The sequence below is a fragment of the Synchiropus splendidus genome, chromosome 5 (genome assembly GCF_027744825.2).
Source record: "Synchiropus splendidus isolate RoL2022-P1 chromosome 5, RoL_Sspl_1.0, whole genome shotgun sequence".
NCBI lineage: Eukaryota > Metazoa > Chordata > Actinopteri > Syngnathiformes > Callionymidae > Synchiropus > Synchiropus splendidus.
Genome location: NC_071338.1, coordinates 17,685,877 through 17,709,235, shown reverse-complemented (window position 1 = coordinate 17,709,235; position 23,359 = coordinate 17,685,877). Strand labels below are relative to the sequence as shown.

The following is a 23,359-nucleotide window of genomic DNA, read 5'->3' as shown; positions in this document are numbered from 1 at the left end:
GCAGACAGAGAAGAAGTGTTTGTCTGTCAAGGGTCTTCAAAGCCACTCATTCACATCAATTCTGAATGAGAAAAAAAACATGGCAATGTTCAGCTCTGAAGACAGAAAGAGAGGCTAACCTAAACGATTCCTAATTTTGCCTATTCAAAGGGCGCATTCAACACAGAATTACAGCCACGTGGTTGCGAGTAGGGATGCACTGAATTGACAATTTGAGGCTGAAGCTGAAGCTGAATGAAATTTAAAATGCTTAGCCAAAGCCCAATAACACCAAACTTCAAATGTGGTCACGCTTTTATTGTTATTATTATTATTTTTAATACTGCATAAATGGTCAAGAACACATTTAGACAGATGTCGAACTCTTTTTTCTTTCTTCAAATAAAGCAATAATAATAAGAAAAGAAATCCATTGTATAATAAGGTGACAATGTAAACAGAAGGCTCCAGATAGTTTGGTTGCACGCTCATTGTAAACTGCAATTCTATTCTCCCTCACCACGAAAACTTAAACATTGTCAGAAATGATCAATGAATAGTCTGGTAATCTTCAGTGACTTAAGAAAAATCAACCTCTTTCCTCCTCACTGTTCTTCTCATGGAGACAGCTGAAAACACATCAGTTATCAAACACCTGCACACGTGGCGAGTCCTGGACTTCTGTGCTCCCGTTGCCCAGCACCAGTCTACTGCAGCTGCAGCAGCACACCTTAGTGTTCTGGGAGTTTGCCAAGCCTGGACAGCAATCAGACCTCTACTGCCCGGCATTTATCATGTTTGTGTGGAGTCGCAATGTACACGTAGTTTCCGGCATCTAGTGCTGAGTCGCCTGAGGCGAGAAGCTCACCCCCCACAGAGCTTCCCCGGACGAGGTGCGGAGATGTGTTCACATCTCGGACTTTTGAGCCAAACACACTTTGTGTCGAGACAGAGTGCGCAGTGTGAAAGACGGTTAACTGGAGCGGTGATTCTTAACCATCGGGCTGAGGCCCATGGTTGGAGTGCCCCCTAGAGAGCCGCTGGAAGTTTTTTGTTTTCCTCATCTGGGCTGTGAGAAGCTCACTTTTAATACACTTGCCACATTTGGTGGCAGTAGTGTGTCATTGAATTGACTTGACAGATGCAAACTTGTGATACTTACCAACTATTAAGAAGTTGAAGTGTTGGTGCCCCCAATAGTAAAAACTGTTCACCTGTTGGAGCAGCTTTAAAATTAATTTTCATTTACACTCTACTTATCTTCGTAAGAGAAAATATTTTATGATATTTAGATGTTTTATTATATTTATTTTATTCAGAATTGTATTCATGACATACAGTTTTTCCAATTTTCTCAACAGTTTGCATCAAGGGTATTTTTCTTTTTCTTTTTTTCTTTGGTAAATTTCATGAACATGACTTGCACCTGGTTCTGCTGCTGGTTGGGCTATTTGATGGCAAATATCTTTGCACTGATCACATGGTTTCATGTCATTTCGCAAGGTTTTGGTTTTGGAAATCAGAATCACAGTGACAAATCAGTTCTATTACTTGAATGGGCCCCAGACCTGTTTGTTCCCAGAAAGGTAGGCCCCGAGATCAAAAAGGTTAAGAACCACTGAACCAGAGGATGTGATGTCATTATGACGTACTGATCTTATAATGTGTGGGTACAGATGGATATTATCATCTTTGGATCATAGCTCATATGACATTTCCACCATCATGGTTCATACAGTACGTGAAGGAAAACAGTTAAGTCTCTGATACTGCAGAAGCATGAATAGTGCACGTCTGCGCCTCACATAAAGACACCAGCTCTCACCTTCGAACGCAAGTCTTAAAAAAGTGCTGTCATCGGCCTGAATAACAACGGTGAACTGTGGTGAATATCAGCATGAAACAGTCAAAGTGATACTTCACCTTACATGGCTGCTTTCAAAGACACTGAGGACCTTAACTGAGAAATGAGGTTGAGCAGGAAGGATGGCTTTTGAGATAGGAAGGCAATCAGCGCTGAGTTTAATTTGAGGCCTCTCAGAAAGAAGCGCAGGAATACAAAGCTCTCCATGTACCCGTCCCTTCACACTCAGCTAAGATCACAAGCCTCAGGTAGATAATGAAGTGCTGCTCCAGGGAGCTTTGCTATGCTGAGCAGCTTGGTCATCAGGGAGAGACTCAGAGTAAAGGTACTACTTCTCCGCAGAGGAGTCATCTGAGGTGGCGCCGGCATCTTATCAGAATGCATCCTGAACGCCTCCCTTGTGAGGCTCATCAACTGGGAGGAAGCTCAGTTCAGCTGAAGAACAGTCTGCAGAGATCGCATCCTGAAAATGCCTCAATATTCTCCTCAACACAGTTGCGAGGGGTTTCTGCAAAGCCACAACCCAACCTCAAACAATCGTAAAGCAACTGATAATTACATGAGCAACTTATACTGGATCAACTTTGAGGACTTGTTGGAGAGATACATCATTACAAACCAAATGCTGCATGAAAACCTCCAGCGCGAAGCCCAGAAGCTGCTTTTTAAACTCGAGCAGAGTCGCATGTACATGTTGAAATCCCCTGCGAGGCTTCCAAATCATTAGTATGCTTGGCAGACCTGGGACAGAAAATACCTTTCTCATTTCCATCCCTGCGCCACGACAGCCAGGGCCCACAGACATGCTGCACTTCAGCTTTGACAACTAAAGACATCAGCCGGCAACAGCAACTGGCTGTCAATTGGAAACCCAGTCACTTTAGTGATGGCACCAAGTGAAGAAACAGATGGGTCAAGGTGGGTTTTATTTGGATCAGTCATGACAGAAAACAGGAATATGAAACAGCTATATGAGATGACGACCGGTAAAAATGTGAAAATGGCTCCAGCGTTTGCCAAGTTTTATTATGTTAAGAATGAAAAAGGGTAAAAATTGAACTTTTGACTGCAATATCTGCAGTGTTTTGGAACAATTTCACTTTGTCATACTTCTTTACATGACTTATATTTATCCAATATGACCATTCCTTTACATAAAATTTACATTTGTGCTTGCTTTTCTCCCAGATATTCACAACTCACTGCATGTAAAGAACATATGGAGAAAAAAGAATAATATCTAATCATATTCACACTACATTAGGGTTTCTTTTAAGTTCACCAAGGGGTTTATGTTGTTGTTGTTTGTTCTGTCTGTCTTTGAGAAAAAATAATTTGAAAAGTATAGCTAATTTAATTGTTTCTGTTTCTTGGATGCATGTCGGCTTTGAAGGCATTGTCATTTTCCTCTCTCATCTTGTTACATTCAGAAGTAGCAATCGAATTAAAAAAAATGAACCAACTTCTATGACAATGTGGGGATAAATGATCATGTTCAGTTAAACAACCCCAATAAAAACAAACCCTCAAGAGCATATTTGATTTGACAGTTTACTTTCTAGATTGCATCATTTCAACGTCCTCAATTCTTTATTTATTAAAAAAAAAGTACAACCCTGTTCTCCATTGTTAAGGACCAAAAACGGTCTCAAAGAACAATATGAACAGTGAAAATGATAGCTGAGTATATATGATCGAAGTCCCCGCACGGTGACCGGAAGAAAACCCTCTGGAAAATGAAGCACAAGCTGTGTTTCTAATGAAGCAGGTGATTTGTCACCCGGCGTCCAATTTTTTGGCTCCCTGTTCACTTGAATATTACTTTCTGTCTTGGCTGAGCTGCTGCCAAAGGCAACAAACACACCGAATTATTGGAATTTCCAGCTGCTCCCTGCTATCTCCTACAAACGGCAAAGATCACCTTCAGAAAGCAATTATAATACCAATGCAACTATTCCTACTGAAAAAGAGAAAGGTTGAAAATAGCCAGCACCGCAATCACATGATTATCTCCGTGGATGTTCTTTGACTTCATCATGGAGGACATTCTTGCTTGTGGACGATGCAATCGTGTTGCAAGACTAGCAGAGCTCCTCAGCCAGCAAATAAATACACGTATTTTCAGACATTAGTGCGCATTTTGTACATAGTTTCTGTGTGTATGTTTACTTCTTCCACATGATTCACTTCCATCACACTTCTATACACATCTTTACACTTCTTTGGATAATGACAGTAGTGATTTTATTATTATTTTTTGGTTTGTTTCCAGTTTGGAGGTCAAATGTCCCCTGTCAACCATGAAACTCTGCATTATCATTCAGGCTTTTTCTGAAGATAATAACAAAGAGAATGAGATTGTGTGAAAGATATGAGTTGTGTGGTGAACAATATGGCATCATGGTTTTCTTATGAGTGTAAAACAGCCCTAAAACGGGAAAACATTTTGGACAAAGAGCAGATTTTTTCTGATGCAAGAAAGAATGTTAACATAATGAAAGTGATACAAAAACACTGATAAAGAGCATTTTTGCAACATAAAAGATACCATTCAATAAACATGGAACTTATACAATATCAGTCAAGACATGACTGTTTGCTTTCCTCAACATAGTCAATTTAACATGATTTAAGCGCACCGAAACACTCAATAGCCTTTCTGAAAAGGGTAAGGGGAAAATGCCAACTAAACCATTTTAAAAAGAAGAAGATCAAACTGCAATGTCTGGTTATTGAACCAGTTTAGCAGCTTTTGACCACCCTTGTATTAGATCCATTTTGATCACAGAAGGTCAAAATCACCGTGTTTTGGAGAGAGTATATAGAAAAAAATAACAAATTTAGTCAAAAATTCGGTCAGATTGCTTCATAAAAGAACTAACTCAAGTGTTTTCATTTTGGAGAAAACATTTATTGAGTGCCACGTTTAGTTTTAAGCCAACTATTATTCAATGAGGCAAGCATGATGCACCAAGTGTCAATAACATTTTGAAATGAAACATTGCGTTTGCTGTTAAGCCGTTAGCTCTGTTAGCTCTGCTGTGCACACAGTGTTTGGCGACAAACACTGGATAATAGTGGAAGGTAGCGCCTTCCTCACCAGATGATGCCTTTTTTTGTCAGTACTGCATGGTACACAAAAGTCCTCTCTCAGTATATTACGCCATCGGAGTGAGGATGGGTTGAAATAGCTGAGCCATCATCTCACCGGAGCTGAACAACTGAGGTAAGCAGCTGAGCGGAGGCAAATCTTTTCAGAATACTTGCCAGTTCCTCACCAAAATAACTCAATTCAGTTAAGGTTAGGGGAGGAGAGGCCTTCTAGCCAATCAGAAGTGAGGGAGGCAGTACCTTCACTACCATCCTGGGATTCACAAACATGCTTCTGGGTCAGAGAAGAAAACTCGCGCTTCAGACAAGAGTAGAATGAGTCGGAAACGGAGCTTCAGCATAGAGCTATAGTGTATAGAGTGTGTCAGAGACATGCACATCATGGCTCACTTTGGCAGTTTCAATGGTTCATGATGTCATAACGTCTCATAACAGCTAGTATTTCTTCTTGTTAAGGTGACGATTAAAACATGAGCGTAGAGTAATTGCAGCAGGTCGGAGATGTAATGAGGCTTAAGGAGGATATTACCTCTGTACCTGCGAATTATGAAGTTCATTAAGGTAAAAAAAAATTACATCAAATCAATACCTGAGCATTTCAAATTTAGCCTGACCTCAACTGCTGTTGTCGCATACATGAATACTGCAGAACCAACAAACCAAACCTCCAGTGACTGATTAGTTTACGAGCCACCATCAAGATGTCGCTGAAAATGGAAAACTAACAGCTCATTTCCTGACAGGAGCTGCCACAGCAAATCATTTCTCCTCCACTTTAGCCTTTCCTGTGCATCCTCCCCAGTCACACCTATCCTCAATGACCATCTCCTTCTTTTGCCTCCAACATTCTCCGTCCAACATGAGCCCTGACTCTCCGCTCCACGTGCCCAACCACAGCAAACGAAACACCACATTTGAACTGCAAATATTCAGATGATCCAGCCGGAGCCACCTTGACGCTCGCAGGAAGGTGACCTGTCTGTTAAGATCCTGCGCTGTTTGCGGAGGCGAGAAGTCTTCTTTGGCTTTATGTTGTCAGAAACAGATGGGAGTTTGAGACCACATTTACCCTCAGCTTTGAAATGCAGATCAGAGGTTCACAGAGAATGATTGATGCCGGCGTTGAGCTGCGGCAAAGGTCGGCATAAACACGGTCCCCTGATGGACAGAGGGAGACGCTCCGTGTGGCTCAAGTGCATCCATTGATTCGCCCACTGTCCGACCAGCTGTAGCGGCTTGATAAATCGCTACATGGAGAGGGTTGCTGCCGGTGATTGACGGTGGATGACTCCGATAGATTTCTTCTTCAATAAAACTCAGTGTTGACATCAACACTGTAAAGTGTATGATTACAAGACGGGGCGATCTCTCGTTACACCGCCGGCTACCGTCTTTTTTGATCTCGCTTGTATCTTTGTTCTGACTCAATTCAAATTCCAATAGACATCCCTATTAGTTCCCCCGCAGCTTAGTGTCTCCGTTTGAAAATGATGGTGTAATGAGAGGATGTGGAACAAATAGCATTAACACTCTGATGTTGCCTTATCTAGGTCAAGATAAAATCGTCCGCTATCTGTGAATAATCCTCTTGTGGCTGACGCGCTGAATGAAAGGAATGAAATAATAAAGCACTCAATGAAGATGTCAAAACAGTCTGGCGGAATGCTATTGGGCTGGAAAGCAGGGTTTGATAAGTGCTGATGTCTTTGTTTGCTGGGAGGGAGAGACAGACGTGCTGGAGTGAAGCTGTGCTCATATTTGGGTTTGCTGGGGTTCTCCCTTTACTCTCTCTCTCTATCTCAGCTTCTTTTTTTTTTTTTGCTCTTTCCCCATGCTGCCTCTCAGACAGCTTTGATCACACTACCCTTTGAAGCAGTGTTCCAAAATGAAAACGAGGAGAAAGCAGAAGTCACTGCAAGTTCACGCCTAAACTTCATGCAACTACTTGCAATGTGCTCAACCCCCTGTACGCAGTGCTCCTCTAAATCTGCCCTACAGTGTGCTGCAACAACGGATCGCTCGCCCTCTGAACTGATGATTACACCTGAATATTCAGCTAAATATCAGTTCCACCAAACCCCCTTGCTCAGTGTATGCCCAGAATACTGTGTCACAGGTGTTGACATCAATTCTAAGAAGGGAGATAAGTCTTCATCGTATCACCGTTGGACTTAATAAACCTTTATGAGTAACAATCACTATACTGGTTCACATTTGTATAGCAATTGAAAATCCGACAGCGTTGATCGAACTGAACAAGAGGACATATTAAATTAGAAAGAAAATGTCAATATTTAGATAAGGTTGATTCTCAATAGATGATAATATGATAATTGATAAGAAGTTTTTGGGCTTCAACCAGGCTCAAATCCAAATATTGATGTGGAAAAAACACAGGTGTTTTTTTCATTTTTGCCATTTGATGTCAATATTTCTATCTATTTTAAAGAATGCTCTGATTATTTTCTTGAAATACAATTTCTTCTTAAATCTAAATGGCATTGTAAATGGCTTACACTCGGAGGGTAAATGTAGGACACGCGCTCGGCTTACTTTGAGGACTCTTCATCGCTTCTGACAGGCCTCAGCGGTGTTTAACAACATCGCTGAAATTGTGAATGCGAGATGGACATAAATGTGCAGCGTAGCTGAGTCCTGTTAGGTGAACAAATATTTTTGCAGGCCCAAAACGTCAGCTATGTTAATAAAGTCTAGGAAATCAGCGTAGTATCTAATAACACATGATAAAGATGCATCAGATAATAATAATATTGCACAGTGGTTTTCAATAAAAGTGACATATTAAAGCTGTGATTTATTTTTTTATCACAAATGAAATTATCTTTTTCATGCATAAGTGCATGGAGGTTAACTGCAATTTCCTCATGTATCTAGTTTCACAGTCAGGGTGAATGATAGATGACCTGATACATGTGTCTCACCACTGCAAAACATATTTTGTCTTTCAAAGATGCACAATGCTGATGAGGAATATGGAATTTCATGCATTATAACAGGAAGAGTAGTTGGTCTGAGGTTTCGTGTTGCAAGTCAAAGCAGAGAGGAGAGAGCCTCTTTGACCTGCCACAAGTCAGCACTTGAAGGTGTCCCTTTGAACCATGCACTGGCACTGAGGGGGCTGTTTTGATAATCTGTAGTGTACAGTGCTGCAGTATATAATGTTGGTCATATATTTATTTTAGACGATCACTACATGGTGATATGAAATCACCATGAATACATGCTTTCTGATTACACTGACATGGTTCATCACAAACCGCTCCTCCACAGGACAGATTTGAATAGTGTCCCAGAGCCAGCGTACAAAGGTTTCTCTGCATTAAACACTTTGGGAAAGTACTTTCAAATTAACTTTCTAATTTGAACAACATAATGAACTAATCCCATAGAAGTACTCATGCACGACAAAATAATGACTTTAAGGTGTCATAACATTGGGTGACGCACTTGTTTCCCATTGAGAGGTATTTGAAAGGAGAAAGTAGGAGAGCAAGCGGAGTGTATAGAGGAGAAAGGGACGGGGCTCGGAAGAGATGATTTGAGATGCTGATGAAAAGAATCGGACAGGACTGGGACAGGGGGCGGGAAATCACAGTCCAGTTAACTGAGATGTGTCGATGCTGCGGCGACATCATCTTCCTCACACGCACAAACTCAGTGAAAGCTGCGCTCACCTCGGCAGTATCCATCCATCTCCTCGTGTCCGATGCTACAGACGCAGTGACCCAGCGGCACCAGCCAGTCTCCATCAGCGCCGCAGTAGAGTTTGGGTGTTTCTCTCTCTTCGGCATTCTCCACGCAGGCTCCCCTCACTTCCACTAGCGAGGACGAGTCCGTGTGGGGGACAGTCTCAGGAAATAATGCCAAGTTCCGAACAGTTGAAGGGCAGCGTTTAAAGAACACCTGAAAAAAGAATGTCTAAACCCCGGCTTTCTAGAAAAAAGAAGAAAGTCACAATGTTTTACTGACCTTTACTGACACCAGAGCGATACAAGCGCCCACATCCTGGAAAGCCAAGTAGAAGCCGCGCTTTGACACCGGCCCCACCTCCCTGACCTCCGTGTTTAGACGAAGAACACGATCTCCAAGATCCGTCTGGGTAAAACTCTCATCGGCTGCAATGGTGTCAACCTTAAAAGACAGTTTACATCTTTAATGTAATGATTGGGTAGCACATTGAACCTGAGGGACGACCTGACGCCCTATTGTGATGTGTATTTTTTTCAATAAACCAAGTGTGTCATGGCTTATAAAAAAGGTTGAAAAATAATGGGCTAAGCAAGTTGGTCTCCACTGCAGAGGACATCGTGGAGTTCAGACACCAACCTTGGCGTAATCAGTGGGGCGAAACCTTGTCCCTGCAGGAAGTGGGTCATCTGTCTGCAGGTAGAAGAGGTTGAACGTTTCCTTGCAGGTTCCAGACACCCATGGAATAGAGTTGCAGTCTCTCAGTGTGAAACGCAGCTCCACATACACCTGGGTGAGAATAGAAACAGATAAAGAATGAGTATAAATAAATAACACGCTGGATATTTTGGCCAGAGCTCAGGATTAGCAGGATCATTGTGGCAACTTTTATTGCTTCATTTGAGTTTAGAAAAAGAGTTTAGAGTTTAGAAAAAAAAGAACTCTAAAATCATTAGAGTATTTTATATATACATATATATATATATATATATATATATATATATATATATATATATATATATATATATATATATATATATATTCTCACCTTTTAAGAGCTTTAGTTGTTAAACAACTGTATCTCTTATTCTGATATAATATGTTACACTTCTGAATGACTTCTACCCCCAACGCCACCGCCACCCACCCCCTTTTTTTTTCTTCCTTGTGATGACTGGGGCAATTTCTGAGGGAATGAAACACAAAGGAATGAGTAAAAGGTGTTCTTCCAGTGTGAAATCAACCAAATGGACAAAGGACACACTTGACTTTGGAGCCCCTACTTTCAGCGCAGCAGCTGACATCTAAGCAGAGGAATTTTAAGGGACATTTAAGGTCATGAGTGAGTGCAGACCCTCTGCGCAGCCTGACGTTGGATCCACCCAGATCGTAGCCAGTTGTTCTGATTCGGCTCCATCACGTGACAGACTTGGAAGGTGTGGATTGGTCTGTTCTGTTCGTCCATCTCTGTGATGGCATCCCACTGACAACAAAAGAATGTGTGCATTAAAATCTATGTATTCAGTAATGTACAGCAACACATGATCACACAATCCACCTTAAAACATGGTGAAATATGCTTCATTATTTTTACGTCATTACAAATGACGTAAAAATAAAAGTGGTGCATCTTCATTTGCACGATGTTTGAAAGACACATAGTGGGCTTCTCTAATCTTTTCAAGCAGCACATCAGCCTGACGCGTTTGTCTGTGCTTCTTTAACCCAGCAATGATCAGAGCTTCAAAAGCCCGAACGTTTATTGACAGAATGTCTTTCTGCCGACTTCTGAGCTCAGCTGGTTTCAAGTCTTGGTGGCGACATTTTCAGACAGCCGAGCAGCATGTAAGACCAAAATGTTCCAAACCCCCCGGATGTCAGGGATCATCATCGCAGACATCATTATTAAATATAAAGAATATCAGAAGAGTCAGAAAAGCAGGAGGTGAATGATGAATAAGATGAATAAAAAAGTAAGAAGAGCCAATGCTACAGAAATTGATTCCATCAATAAACAACGTGACGTTTGGCAATAATTTGGGCTTTTTGTTTTAGTTTGCTGGGGTCCAAGTTATCAAGTGACACTAGTTTGTCTGTAAATCGTTTGTCTCTGTGCTCTGCCATGGACCAGTGACTTCTCCAGGGTGTCCCAACCTTTCACCCATAGGAGCCAAAAAACACCCCAGTTGCAGTGACCCTGGCATCCTGGAAAACAGAGCCTGGAAAACAGCATTTTATTCGACTGTCTTAAATTGATTTTCTATTCAGGGAAGTTGTTATTTATGGTGTCTGTTGAAATGAAAAAGCCTCGATTTGCAAAGTAAATATAAATACCTCTGGTCCAAATCATTTGCTCTGACCCAAGAGAATCATTCCGCAAGCAAGGCATGCGATTTTGATAAGATTCTGAAAGTAATCTCCAGTGCTTTCAAAGATAAGACAGCCTCATGTGAATTACGCAAAACATTTTTGTGACTGGCCCAAACTCTGTAACACCATTACAGAATTACTGCTGTTTCATTCTTGCATGTCACTGTACATAGTCATGTTTTCCTAAGCTTAAATATATATGTTTTATGTCAGTGTTTTCCAGTCAAAGTCTTGTGTCAGGGGGAGTATCAGGTCTCAGAAACCATGGTTTTGGTGGGATGTTCATTCCAGGATGGAAAGGAGATTCTCCTCGTGTAGGGATTCAACTACCTTGGAGTCTTGTTTAGTCATCAAGGCAAGCTTTTAATTTTTTTTTTTAGAACAGGATTGTGAATAAAAGTGACCAAAATTGGGTCCACTCTGCCTTCACATCAAGGAAGAACGTTGATGGGTCTCAAAGATCTAGCCCGATGGGACATCCCGGTCACCTGGGAGGAGACTCTCCCAAACAATTCTAACCTACTAACCTCATTTGAATCTGTCCGTATATGGCCTTTGGCTGACCTATTACTAGAACTCACTACTTTGTTGACATCCAAACTGCATGCCTTGCCTTGGAGAATGCGTCTTTTTGCTCACGATTGTAATGCAGCGGCACTATGCTCCTTTGTCAACAAACACCAGTGACTCAGAAAGTTTTCTTTGAGGTCAAAGTCAGCGCAATCAATGGACAGTCATGGAAGATTAATATCTTAAACCAAGAGTCACTTTTCAGGATCTTGTTTTAATGAAGCCCAGTGTGCTTCCAGGCCTTAAAAACAGATGAATAGTCTTTTTTTTTTTTTAAGCAGCAGGATTTCCAGGATCAGCTGTAAGTAATTGCATTCCCATTATGCATGCAAACAGTAAAAACAATGGTGATTTGTTACTCTATGAGCCTCCGAGTTCCAAAATGCCCTCCTGGGATGTGGCACGGTTCAGCGCAGAAGGAATAAATAAATGAACGTAAAGCTTCTGCATTTGAAAGATGAGCCGCAGCAGAAATGCACCTGCTAATCGCTGGGCCCATTAAGCACCAGGTCATTAGACTGAGGCAGGAATACCAAATCTCTTGGAGCTCGTGAACCCAACCAAAACCAAATGATATTTGAGTCATTTACTGCCTTGGTTCTTAGAATGCACCAACCAGTGAACAGATCGTTTTAGTTTCTTCTTTGTCTGATGCACGTGAAGGCATTTCAAGGAAGCATGTGTTTATGTGACGGTACACGTCTTCTGAATGTCATTCAAGACTGGTCACCTCACCCACACCAAGCCAGCCTCCGTCACCAAGACCTATGCACATCTTGCCATTTAATCCTGGGCAGTCTTCACTGCCACCCTCTTCCTAGTCACTAACCTCACTCGACTCATCACCAGCAGATGCTGGCTAGAAACACTCCCTCGAACACACTTCGAAGACTTCCTCATCCTCTGTTCTATTTACCTACGTGGCCATTTAAGTCAACTTCATCACTATGATCTTCCTCTGGTAGAAATATCTGTGAATACCTCATCTACTTTGCAAAAAACTCCTCTTTCTCTTCCTCCATTCTACCATAAGCAGGAAGCACTGACTATATTTACCACAACCCCTTTAACTTCTAGCTTCTAGATCCTGAGCATTGTTCCCTACTTTCCCTTCAAAATAATCCCCACTCAATTCCCTTTCCTGTCTGTACTTCTACAGGCAGGAACTTCTTCCAACTCATATGTTCCAAGCATAACTTTATTCTCCACTTGGTTTCCTTCACGCACGATATTCCGATGATTCTACTCATCAGCCAACTCCTTACACAGTCCCAACAGGCCACCAGAGCACACAAGGACACAGGCAACGGACATAGTCTGGTTCACATTTTATTTTGGTTGTTCAGTTTCCTGTCTTCTCTTTGTTTATCCTCAGGGTCTGGCGCTCTTCAGCAGAAGTTGAACAACAAATCAAACCCACACTCACAGTCGCCAGACGCTCACGTCTCTTGACCGGGATCGGCTGTACGATTCCTTCCACTTGTCATAGTGAAGAACCCGAACCTCTGAACCTCCTGGCGTTGCCAGCACTTTTTGTTGTTGTTTTTATTTGAACGTGTGAACACACGATGAGTGTGTGAGCGCCAGCCTGCACCAGTCTCCCGTGTTTGTTCTTGGACACTTGTTTTTCCCTGTTGGTTTGACCAATGGAGCTATTCCTTTGTTTGGATTTATTATTATGAGTAACATTAAGAGTCATATTTTTTTTTGACCCAGTTGCACCCCAAACTCAGGCTGACTTTTAGTTACATGATGCTAATACACTCTCTTTCTTTCCTACGAATTGCGATAGATTCAGAGAATTCAGTGTATTGCATTCATTATTAATCTAAGCTCAGCAGGCAATGACTGTCAATTGATGCGCGCTACTGAGCCACCGAGAAGATGATAAGATTTCCTACAGGGGGCGCTTTCATTTAACAGATAATTTGGTGTGAGTGAGAAAACTAATGGCTGCACTACAGCACAATCTTTAGATGTTAAACTAGCAGCTCCGAAGTCATTGTTACATGAGAAACTGAGTCACTAGTCGGGTGGTTGTTTGTAGCCACTAAACCAAATATATGCCACTGTTACACCATTTTACATTCAATTTCTCAAAGGTGTTTGAAGCAGGATAGGCCTGTATCTACAGTGGTGATCTAGTCAAAGTGCAATGTTTGTAATATATGTGCTTAAAATGAGGTCACATTCTCCATCACAATGGCCGACTAAATTGGCCTGGCCATAACACATCAGCCATGAAATGAACCTGAACTATGGCCATTCTTCCAGAATATTAAACACATGGTCAATTAATATTGTTGTAATGAGAGTGTTTACAGTTGCAAACTCAAATTTAGGAAATGGCAGCACAATTTGTCATGTGTCCCTGCTGGGAGGAGGAGAAGTGTCATAAAAACATAATTACTTTTATGAACAAGTAATTCATTATTGATCTGATGTGGCTGTGTCAGGTTTTGTTGTGGGCCATTTCCACATATAAAAACTCTCTTGCAAAAAATAACAAAACAAATACAAATATAAAACCGGTCCGTCCGTTCTCATGGCAGGTGAGTCTGTTCCAAACCTGGTTGTCTGTCACTGTTGGGCTTGTCTTCGCTGGCTTCGCTCCAGAGGATTCATTACAGACTTAATAATAGCCAGAAAACACAAACAGTCCGTTTTTCATTTCCCTGCCAGAACAAGCCCCTGCGCCATGAAAATAACCCCAAGTATTGGTTGGCAGTTGTAGATTCCCACATGAAATGTTTGTGTAATTAAATTTACAACTCGCTCCCTGCAGGCTTGGTCAAGTCGGAAATACACTTCACAGTAAAATGAATTTACTTATTGTGCTTACTGTGGTTGTTGAACACCACCATTATATTTGTTGGGATTTGGAATTATAAAAATATATTTATCAATATTCTCATTTAATGCTTGTGTAATTCGAGTAGCAGAAGATTTACAACATCAAATATGTAACTAGTTTAGTTGATCTTGCTCAAAAGGAAAATTTCTCATCATTATGCAGTACCACACAACACCCTGTTCATCCCTGTTTATTCTGGAATCTGGTCAACTCCTCAGCTTTTTCACCCCAGTGAGCCCATCGCCATTCTCACCTACCTGCTTTACCCTTTCTTACTTTCCACCAGGTGTGAAAGTAAGACAGGAAGAGTGCACAAAAAAATCCGCCCAAAATGCAATAATAGAAAAGAAAAGAAAAAAATACAAAAATAAATCTGATCACATCGACATCTTAGATCAGGGGAGGCAATAAAATTCCTTGCACGTCCACATTATTGTGACTCGTGTGAGGGCCTTCAGGCCAAATGACAGCAGAGAAAAAGAATAATAAATGTGACTTAGATTTAAAATAGCATATAATATAAAATAGGAAGGTGTAATAATGACATAGCAAAATATGCTAAAAAGAGTATCTGTTATACAGAATAAAAAATGTTTGAATATTTAGGAGTTATACAGTATAACTCCTAAATTTTTCCCAAGTGGTGAATGTCTTGGAAAGTATGGTTAAAACAGTATATATAAATATAAAGGGACATTTTTTCCAAGTTATAAACCAAGTTTTTCATGTTTGCTGGCCAAATATGACTATTAAAAATTAGCATCATCCATTCGTAGGATCCAATTTAGAATGTGAGAAGGGAAATAATGACAGCGATTTTATTTTGTCCTGGTTCCTTCGTTGTTAGCATAGACCTGCACTCCCTCAAGGAGCAGCTGGAGTTTGCAGCAGATCATGAGGATTTCAACAATGTGGTGTGCTAATCGTTGTTGCCAGTGAATGTATCTACCTGTCTTTATTTCCTGGTTGCCCAGTTTTTGCCCTGCGTCTGAGTGCTCTCCTAAGTTATAATCTAATTCATGTACTCTGTGTTGGTGACACTCGTTTTGGACTGTGGGCTGCGTGCCTTTTGTATTTGCTCTACCATATAGTAGAGAAATAAACCTTGCTTTTGTAACCCACTTGTGGTCGCCTTTCTTACTCCTTCCCATTCAGAACCCTGATAATAAAGACCTAAAAATGAATCAGATTTTGAAAACTAATGAACCTACAATGTCCTTTGAAGTTTTGCTCATGAGAGCCACACAGACACAGGCAAAAGGCCACATGTGGACACCGGGCTGGACTTTACTCACCTCCCTCTCAGGTTACAAATAACCATCAATTTGATCAAGTTAAAACCCCAAAAACCAACTCCTCACAAAACAATGGCTTACATTTCCTGAGCGCGCATCGTAATCCTGGCCTTTGATGAAACGTATTTTGAACACCGCCGCAGGCAGAATTTAATGCAATTTGAAGTTCCGCTACTGCAGAGCTTTTCAATTCCTCCCTTTTATCTACCTGTGGTTTACTCTTCTAAAGTAGTTTATTTGTGCATCTGCTGTTATAATTTGTAGGGAAAGATCTAAATTGGTTTGTTAAATGCTGTTATCAAATTATCAGATGGCCTTTTAATGTTTTTAAACACATAATAGATGTAAATTGTTTTTTTTAAGTAATTATCTGCGTACATTTATAAATACATTCATAGCAGCCACGTGAGCTAGAAGGCCGGACACTGTCACATTATTGAATGGAAAGGATTTCACTGAGACAACACACTATATTTTCAGACACTATTATCTCTCACCCCATTAACAGGAAACGTCTTCCAATCCAGCTCGCCCAGCACTGCAGTGGTGTCCAACAGAGTCACTGTGGAGAAAGGTGAGGAGAATGTCAGCTAAAATGGAGCCGCTGAAGTTTTCAGTGACCAGGCAACACATGAGCGAAATGGACTGACAGGAGTGAGCACGGTGAATTTGAAAGAGATGGAAGCGACAAAAAGCCGGTGAACGGACAATGCTTATCAAGCTGTCAATGCTGAGCAGACAAAGCTGTGATGCTTTTTATGAGATTCAACCATCTATGAAATAACAGCTCTCAGAAAAAAATGTCCGGCGGGACAAAGATCTGCCCTCCATTATTTGGAAGATTTGTGTTGCAAAAGTAAAAGACTTAAAATGAAGACTGGAAATAAAAAAAAAAAAAACTACAGCATTTGGGGTAAAATAAATTCAAACACAGAAACATCTTTTCAAGAAAAGATGACTTAATTCGCAGTTAGGACATTTAGAGTTTGACAGCTGCCACAATGTTGTTGGTAACAGAAGGCCGAGTTGACTGGCTATGTCGGACATAATGGCTACAGTGGAGATGTTTGGAGACAAAGTTGGGAAGGTCATGGCTTGAACACGTGGATAAAGAATGTGAAATTGTTTTTTTTCTTCCACAAGTTTCCTCCACCAGTAAACACTAAAACATAGACCATTGTAAAAGGTGACACTGTTATCATTATCATAAGGAAATGACAAGCAAGAAGCTGCTTACATGTTTGATATTTCATATATATATCTGCGGCCTATCTATGCCTAACCCCCGCTGACCTCTTCATTATCACAGATTCCTTCACAAGTGGCTTAACAAAATTGTGACACTACAAAATGAATACCCAAGTATCGTCATGTTGGAGAGAATCAGGTGCTCGCTGGGTCTCGGGAGTCAATTTGTTATGATAAATGTACAATTTCCTCTGTCTCCACACAGGCAGTTAATTACGATCTCTCAATAAAACCACTTCCACTGACGTGGACGGTCACCGAGTCGCGTCTTCAGTCGACCCGTCACTCTTGCACGGGGGCAAGTTTGCCAAATTCGGGCCCAGGTAATAAGGTCTGGAGAACCAATAAACGAAAGATCAACTCCGGAGACTGAAAGAGCCTCTTTGGTATTTACAGAGAGTTCGTTTGCCTTGGTCCCCTGAGGCTAACTAATGAGTGAATTAGAATAAGACATCCTTGCTGCTGTTCTGAGGGAGGTCAGTGCGAGCTCGCGTGAAAGACTGATGTGGATGTTTCACCAAAAACTAGGTCTAAGAAAGCCTAATGTTTATGCAGCAAGGGGAAACCTGAAAGAATTGATAGAACATTGATCGTGAAAAAAGGTCACGTACATAGACACAAATTGGCGTTTCAATCGAGGGAATCTTTACTAGCCACGCTAGCTTGTCTGCTAATGGCTGTAGCAAAGCTCACGACCCATATTTCTCAGAACATAGGAACAAATGTCTCTGCAGCGTGTGGGTACACTGGCACCAATATTGCTGCTATCACTGGAGACAGGAGACGCTGTTGTCACCTCAGCTGAGACGCACGCAATATAAGCTTCAGCTGACTGAAAGTGACTGCAATAACTACAGAAGCAATCATAGCAGGTCAGCGAGCAAGGGGGAGGGAGGAGAGGGGAGTGTGTACTCATGATGAGCCGCTAACTTCATAAACACAGTGCATAACCAGCGACAATTATACCACGCAAAAATTTTGGGGGGGAAGCCGAGCGATTTGCAATTTTCAGCTGGTTCTGGGACACAGCTGCGGCGCTGTTCACATTTGTACCGGCTCCACCGTCACACGCCTCACAGTGTAGTTTTCTCAAGAGGCTTCTGCAGAATGGACGTCAGAAGTTTGTAAGTTTGACAATCTTGCCTCAGGTGTGTGTCAGGTTGGGCCTCCATCATCTGATCGGTGTGCCGCAGTGGCAACCCAGAATCTTGGCCATTTGGCTACGCAGTGAAGAGTGTGCATTCAGTGAGCTTTTCTTTTCTTCCTTTGATCCCTCATTCTCAGGCCGCCTCCTTTACTGGCTCCCAGATGAAAGTCAAATTCTAACTATTGTTTCTATCCTTGCTTGATTGTTGATGCGTATGTACAATACACCTGCAACATTAACCATGCTTTTATTTCTGCATTCTGTCTTGTTTAACATTCAAAGTTTGGTGAGACATCCATTTTCTTCCCTTATCTCTTACTTGCTTAAGAAATAAGCCTATCCCATCTGATTGGAAGAGCAGAGGGGACAAAAAAAACAGGTGTCACCTGCCTGGGGCAGGACACATACAGGCAAAGAAACACACTCACTATTTTGAATCATAATTCATGTGTTCAGATTGTGCGAGGAAACCAAAGTGTTTAGAAGAAACCCAAGGTTGCATGGGAGAAACACCACGGACTCAAGCTAGAGGTGAACCGACTCTCAATAATGACATTAACTCTTACTGAGACTCCAAGTCAGTGTTGGTTTTACTTGATGGAGAGAGGCAAAGGAGTCGTCTGACTTGACCCTGATCGGTGATCAGCACGTGATTTAGAGTGAGTTAGTTGAGTCTTTGAAATTGTAATGATTAAAACCTAACACAACATTGAAATTCGGCCATATATTTTGTGCGTTAACCATTACTGTCATTTTAATTCAGTGGACCGTATTTGCCTCAACACACGCTGCTGCTGACAGACTCTCAAATATTGGACTATGTTGTAATCAATAAATGATTATAAATACTGAACTTTTATAGTATTGTGAGTATGCTGTAACCCCATCCCCAAAAACACAAAAGCTATCAATGTGTGCACCGATAGAGCCTTAGTGGTGCACTTTTTTACTCTCACATGATAAATTTATTACACATAAAAAAAAGAAAGAAAAAAGAAGCCACACAAGCGAATGCAAGTACAAAACGACCTGCCGAACAGATGCTAGAAATAACTTCGTGGCGGTACTAAAAAAAAAATATATATATATACCTGTCCACAACTTACTTTTCCTACGTTTCCATGGTAACCAAGAGACCTGAACTCTCCATAGAGTCAAGGGTCTGTCCCTTGACCTCCAGATGCCCGACACAATAGGGTTGCATCCTCACTACCGGCCATAACTACCTTAGTTGTCTCTACTCAATGTGGTGAAGCATTGGTTCTGCGCTTCCAAGCTTCTTCTGGATGATCAAATGAGAACCAAACACCCCTGCAATCACATGTTAATACTATGCAGCCATGCTCCAAGGTCAAGGGTCACTAACGGACATGTTCTTGTTTTAATGCAATGCCAACAATTCTGTCATTTGACTTCTGTGCAAAGTCTAATTTGAAATAAAAAAATGACAAACATGCAGTAACGTAATGTCTATAATTGTTGTCGAACGTGAACAAATATAAGTCCAAATCTCTGCTCAAGGACATGTAGTCAATAATTTAGCCGCCGACTAAATGAGTCATCCACACCATATTTTAAACTCCTCACGTTGTTGCGTTTCAGAGGATCCAAGTGTTTCCCCTCACTTACAAGCCACCGTAGACAGTGAAGGAGCCTGAGGGAGCAGCGAGAACACCGACACAAAGGCACATCAACTGTGGACGACTTTGACATTTTCCTTGGGAAAAAAAGGCTTCTGTCTGCTTTGAAAGTCTGCATCCTGAACGCTATATATCCATGGAGAATGACCTTATAAATGTGCGCGGTAAAAGATGTCAAGCACAGATAATATTATTGGAAACATTTACCCATGCGACACGCTGATGCTGTGTTTGTCAGGGGATGCATTTTAAGTGCCAAACTCTCATATGTTAAGCGAAACTGACATGGAATAAAGATGTTTCTTGCACAACACCAGCTCCTGGGAATAGCCACTCGGAGTGAAATCATCAAAAATAGAAAAGCCGGACAAGGCCGGACTGTGTGGCAGTGCAGAGGCTGACATTTATTCAAACACACAGCGGACCAGGATGCTGAGCCCATCGCACTGTGCACTCCGTTTTAGGAGCTGGAGCACCACGTCACAACATCTTCCGTAATTCGTCTGACGCGGTCATGGTCTGCTCTCAGACTTAAATAAAAGCAAATTTCAATGCGCACTTTTGATATTTCCAATGAATTAATCCCAATTGCAGGCTGAAAAAAAGTTCTTTAAACTATGCAATTCAACAAACTATGGGTCTGATTACCACAGTGGTCTACAGATATAGATGAAGCCTCCGTGGGATTTAACCAGCCCTACTGTTCTGTTAATGGCAATGATATGTATTCATCAGAAAACAATTGAAAAATCACTAGACACACGCTCCACTCAGACGGCTGCCTGGAACACACCTGTGGAGAGCTCCCTCTCAGCCATAACTTTGAAATCAGGCAATGCTGAATGAATGGTTGACGCTTGATACACATGCATAGATGCTGAGCCTCTCTGGAGTTGAGCACACAATGGTTTGACAGAGTCGTAGATGGAACGACTGATTCTGCTCTCCACTCCAGGATCCAGGCACACAAAGTACAGGACACTCACACATGAACAACCCTGAAGTCTGTTCTTGAAATGAACGTAGTTGCTGTTGCTGGAACTAGTACTGAAGAGATGGGATCTTGTAAAAACGTCAGCTGTTGAAGCTAAAACAGTCAGTCTATTTATTATTTATTTGGAACTTAAACATGCACAAACAATTTATTTAATAATTTATTTCCAGAAACAGGCTTAAAGTCAAGAGGGAAAATAAATAAAATAATAAAATGATAAAATAGTTCGATGCAATGGTACATAATGTTGAGCTGTGTTGCATAAAAAAAACAATAATAATGTCAAATGACATTATGACATGAAGACAATCATCATAAACAAACTTTGGAAAATATAAAATGTTTGTTTTGAATGAAAAGTGTCCCATAATAGAGCTGTCAGAAGCGCAGCATGTAGCCGTTTCACTGCTCAATGCAAAGGTCTGATGGCGAACACGAGCTGCAAATAGCAAGTCGCAAGTCATTAAAATTAAAGTTGTATAGAAGGAAAAGCGTCAAATGTGAAATGTAACAAACAAAATCAAATTTAGCGAGACGTTCAAATGGACACAGATTCATGTTATGATGTGTGTTTGAACTGACACCCTGCTGCCATTCTCGAATAACATTGGCCCAGAGGAAGGAGCAGACCAAAATATGGCATCATCAGCGAAAGGAAAAACATATTGGAGTTTGGTATTTCGGCATACTTTTACCTCCTGAAGCAGAGGGAATTCATTCTTATTTTCAAAACAATGCCTAGAAGCCTATCGGTATAGCTCTCCGTAAGAGGAATCCTGGAACATCAGTAAGACATCCAGTACCACCTCCACCTACTGCTGTGTGTCTCACTTCCAAAATAGGCTCCAAAACCTATTTCACTCAAACCAAAATCACGCTCTTTGTGTTACAATGGTCCCGCAGCAACCAATCAAGGCCCATTAAGCAGAGCCATTATTACTTATGATGGAAAATGAACAGTCAGGCACCGCAGAAAAGCCTCAAAGAAGAGACATTAAAACTTTCCAATTACCTCCAACAACCTCTTCAGCATTCCCTAAATCCAAACACACATCATGAGGCGAGAAAACAGCTCGGTGTGTTGCATTTTTCATCCACATTTAGTTAACCGATTATGGAAGCTCGGAGACAATGTGTCTTCTTTTAGGGCTTTAATGAAATCTTGAACTAATTCAAGAAAATAATGATCATCATTCCCACCGTGTATCCTAGTTGCCTTGTAGCTGCTTTGCACGACTTTTTTTTTTTTTATTTAAATAAAAAACAGTTTTCATTGGTGCCGCATTGAAACATTTTTTCCTAGATTTGAAAACACTCTTTTAAATGTGAAAGTTCAATCTTTATTTCCAGAGTGATACATTGAACTAATGGGAGTTAAAATTACAATACAATATTGTCATTTTATAGTCTCAGAAGGAAGGTAGGATGGAAGCAAAGAGTGCTCCATATTGAAATTCAACTGTATTATGGAGACAGTTTCTTCCAAAGATGATCAGAGTTCTGCAGTTTGGGACGCCATAAATGAGTGCAATATTAAGAAATCAAAGTGCCTGTCTCTCCCTTGGAGTACAATAAACGAAATAAAGGCTGTATTAATACAGATATGGACTTTGATATTGAATTGTTGAAATCCAAATAAAAGCCGATCTGACAGTGCGACCATCTAATTCAATAAAGCAGGTAGCTTTAGTAGCGCAGTGAGAACCGAATAAAGATGGATAGTTGCATAACTCTGAACACTGTTTCTTGATGACGCGCGCTCATGCACAGGGTTTGCACAAATCGGCGATGTGAGATTAGTCTCACCTTGGTTGCTGGTCCCCGGGTCGGACAGGATGTTCTTGACCAGCAACAAAATGAAACAGTATTTCCCTCCGGAGCGCATTGTTGAGTCGAAAGGTTGCGCTCTCAACTCAGGCGCCGCTCGCACTCCGAAATAAACCCCCTCGAATAAGAAAACACAGGTCTCATGAAAGTCTTGTCCGCGAAGGTCAGCGTCACATCCAGTCGAGTTTATTTGATTTCAGCTAAGCATCTCGATCCGCTCCACGGTCGCGAAGTATGCGTCGTTTCACAACACCAACCATTGCGCACAGACGCGCCGCGACCTCAGCTGGAGCAAGTTCAAAAAAGAAACCCGGATTGCGCACTGCTTGGGCGCATTTTCACGCAATCGCGCACCCCATTAATGCCAGCTTGAAAAGAAGTTCAGCAAACGAGCAGGAAGAGAGTTGAAAGTAGGAGCAGGTGAAAAAAAAGGACTCCGGACTTTCCGCATCACTTTCCGTCAGAGCATCCCTGACTGTGTCTCTGCACGACTGCCCCCCATTCCCCGCTCTGACTCCCCCTGCATCTCTCTCTCCTCCTCTGCCTCTTTGTGACGCTCTCGCAGAGCAGAAAAGCTGTTTTCTGCTCAACGTCAGCGATGAGATTCGCGCAACATGGCAAGTGGTGAACTTTGTGATGCACATTCTAAGGTTTGGAACCGTAGTCTAAATGAATGTGTTTCAACCTTTAACACAAGGCAGTCAGGTTTATGAAGTAACAAGAACTATTTCATTGGCTATTTTCTGCTTTCG

At 41.4% G+C, this 23,359-nt stretch overlaps 1 protein-coding gene across 3 annotated transcripts in view; it reads right to left on the bottom strand.

Annotated features, from left to right (window-relative positions):
• LOC128759679 (ephrin type-A receptor 6-like) overlaps positions 1-23,093 on the bottom strand; it is a 44,155-nt gene extending 21,062 nt beyond the window's left edge. For all 3 annotated transcript variants that reach the window (XM_053866825.1, XM_053866826.1, XM_053866828.1), the window contains exons 1-6: positions 22,587-23,093; positions 16,249-16,313; positions 10,017-10,145; positions 9,302-9,451; positions 8,945-9,106; positions 8,650-8,878 (exon numbers count right to left, since the gene is read on the bottom strand). In XM_053866825.1, coding sequence (XP_053722800.1) covers positions 8,650-8,878; positions 8,945-9,106; positions 9,302-9,451; positions 10,017-10,145; positions 16,249-16,313; positions 22,587-22,665 — 814 coding nt within the window. In that variant the 5' untranslated portion in view covers positions 22,666-23,093. The remainder of the gene's footprint in view (positions 1-8,649; positions 8,879-8,944; positions 9,107-9,301; positions 9,452-10,016; positions 10,146-16,248; positions 16,314-22,586) is intronic.
• Positions 23,094-23,359: the final 266 nt, after the last annotated feature.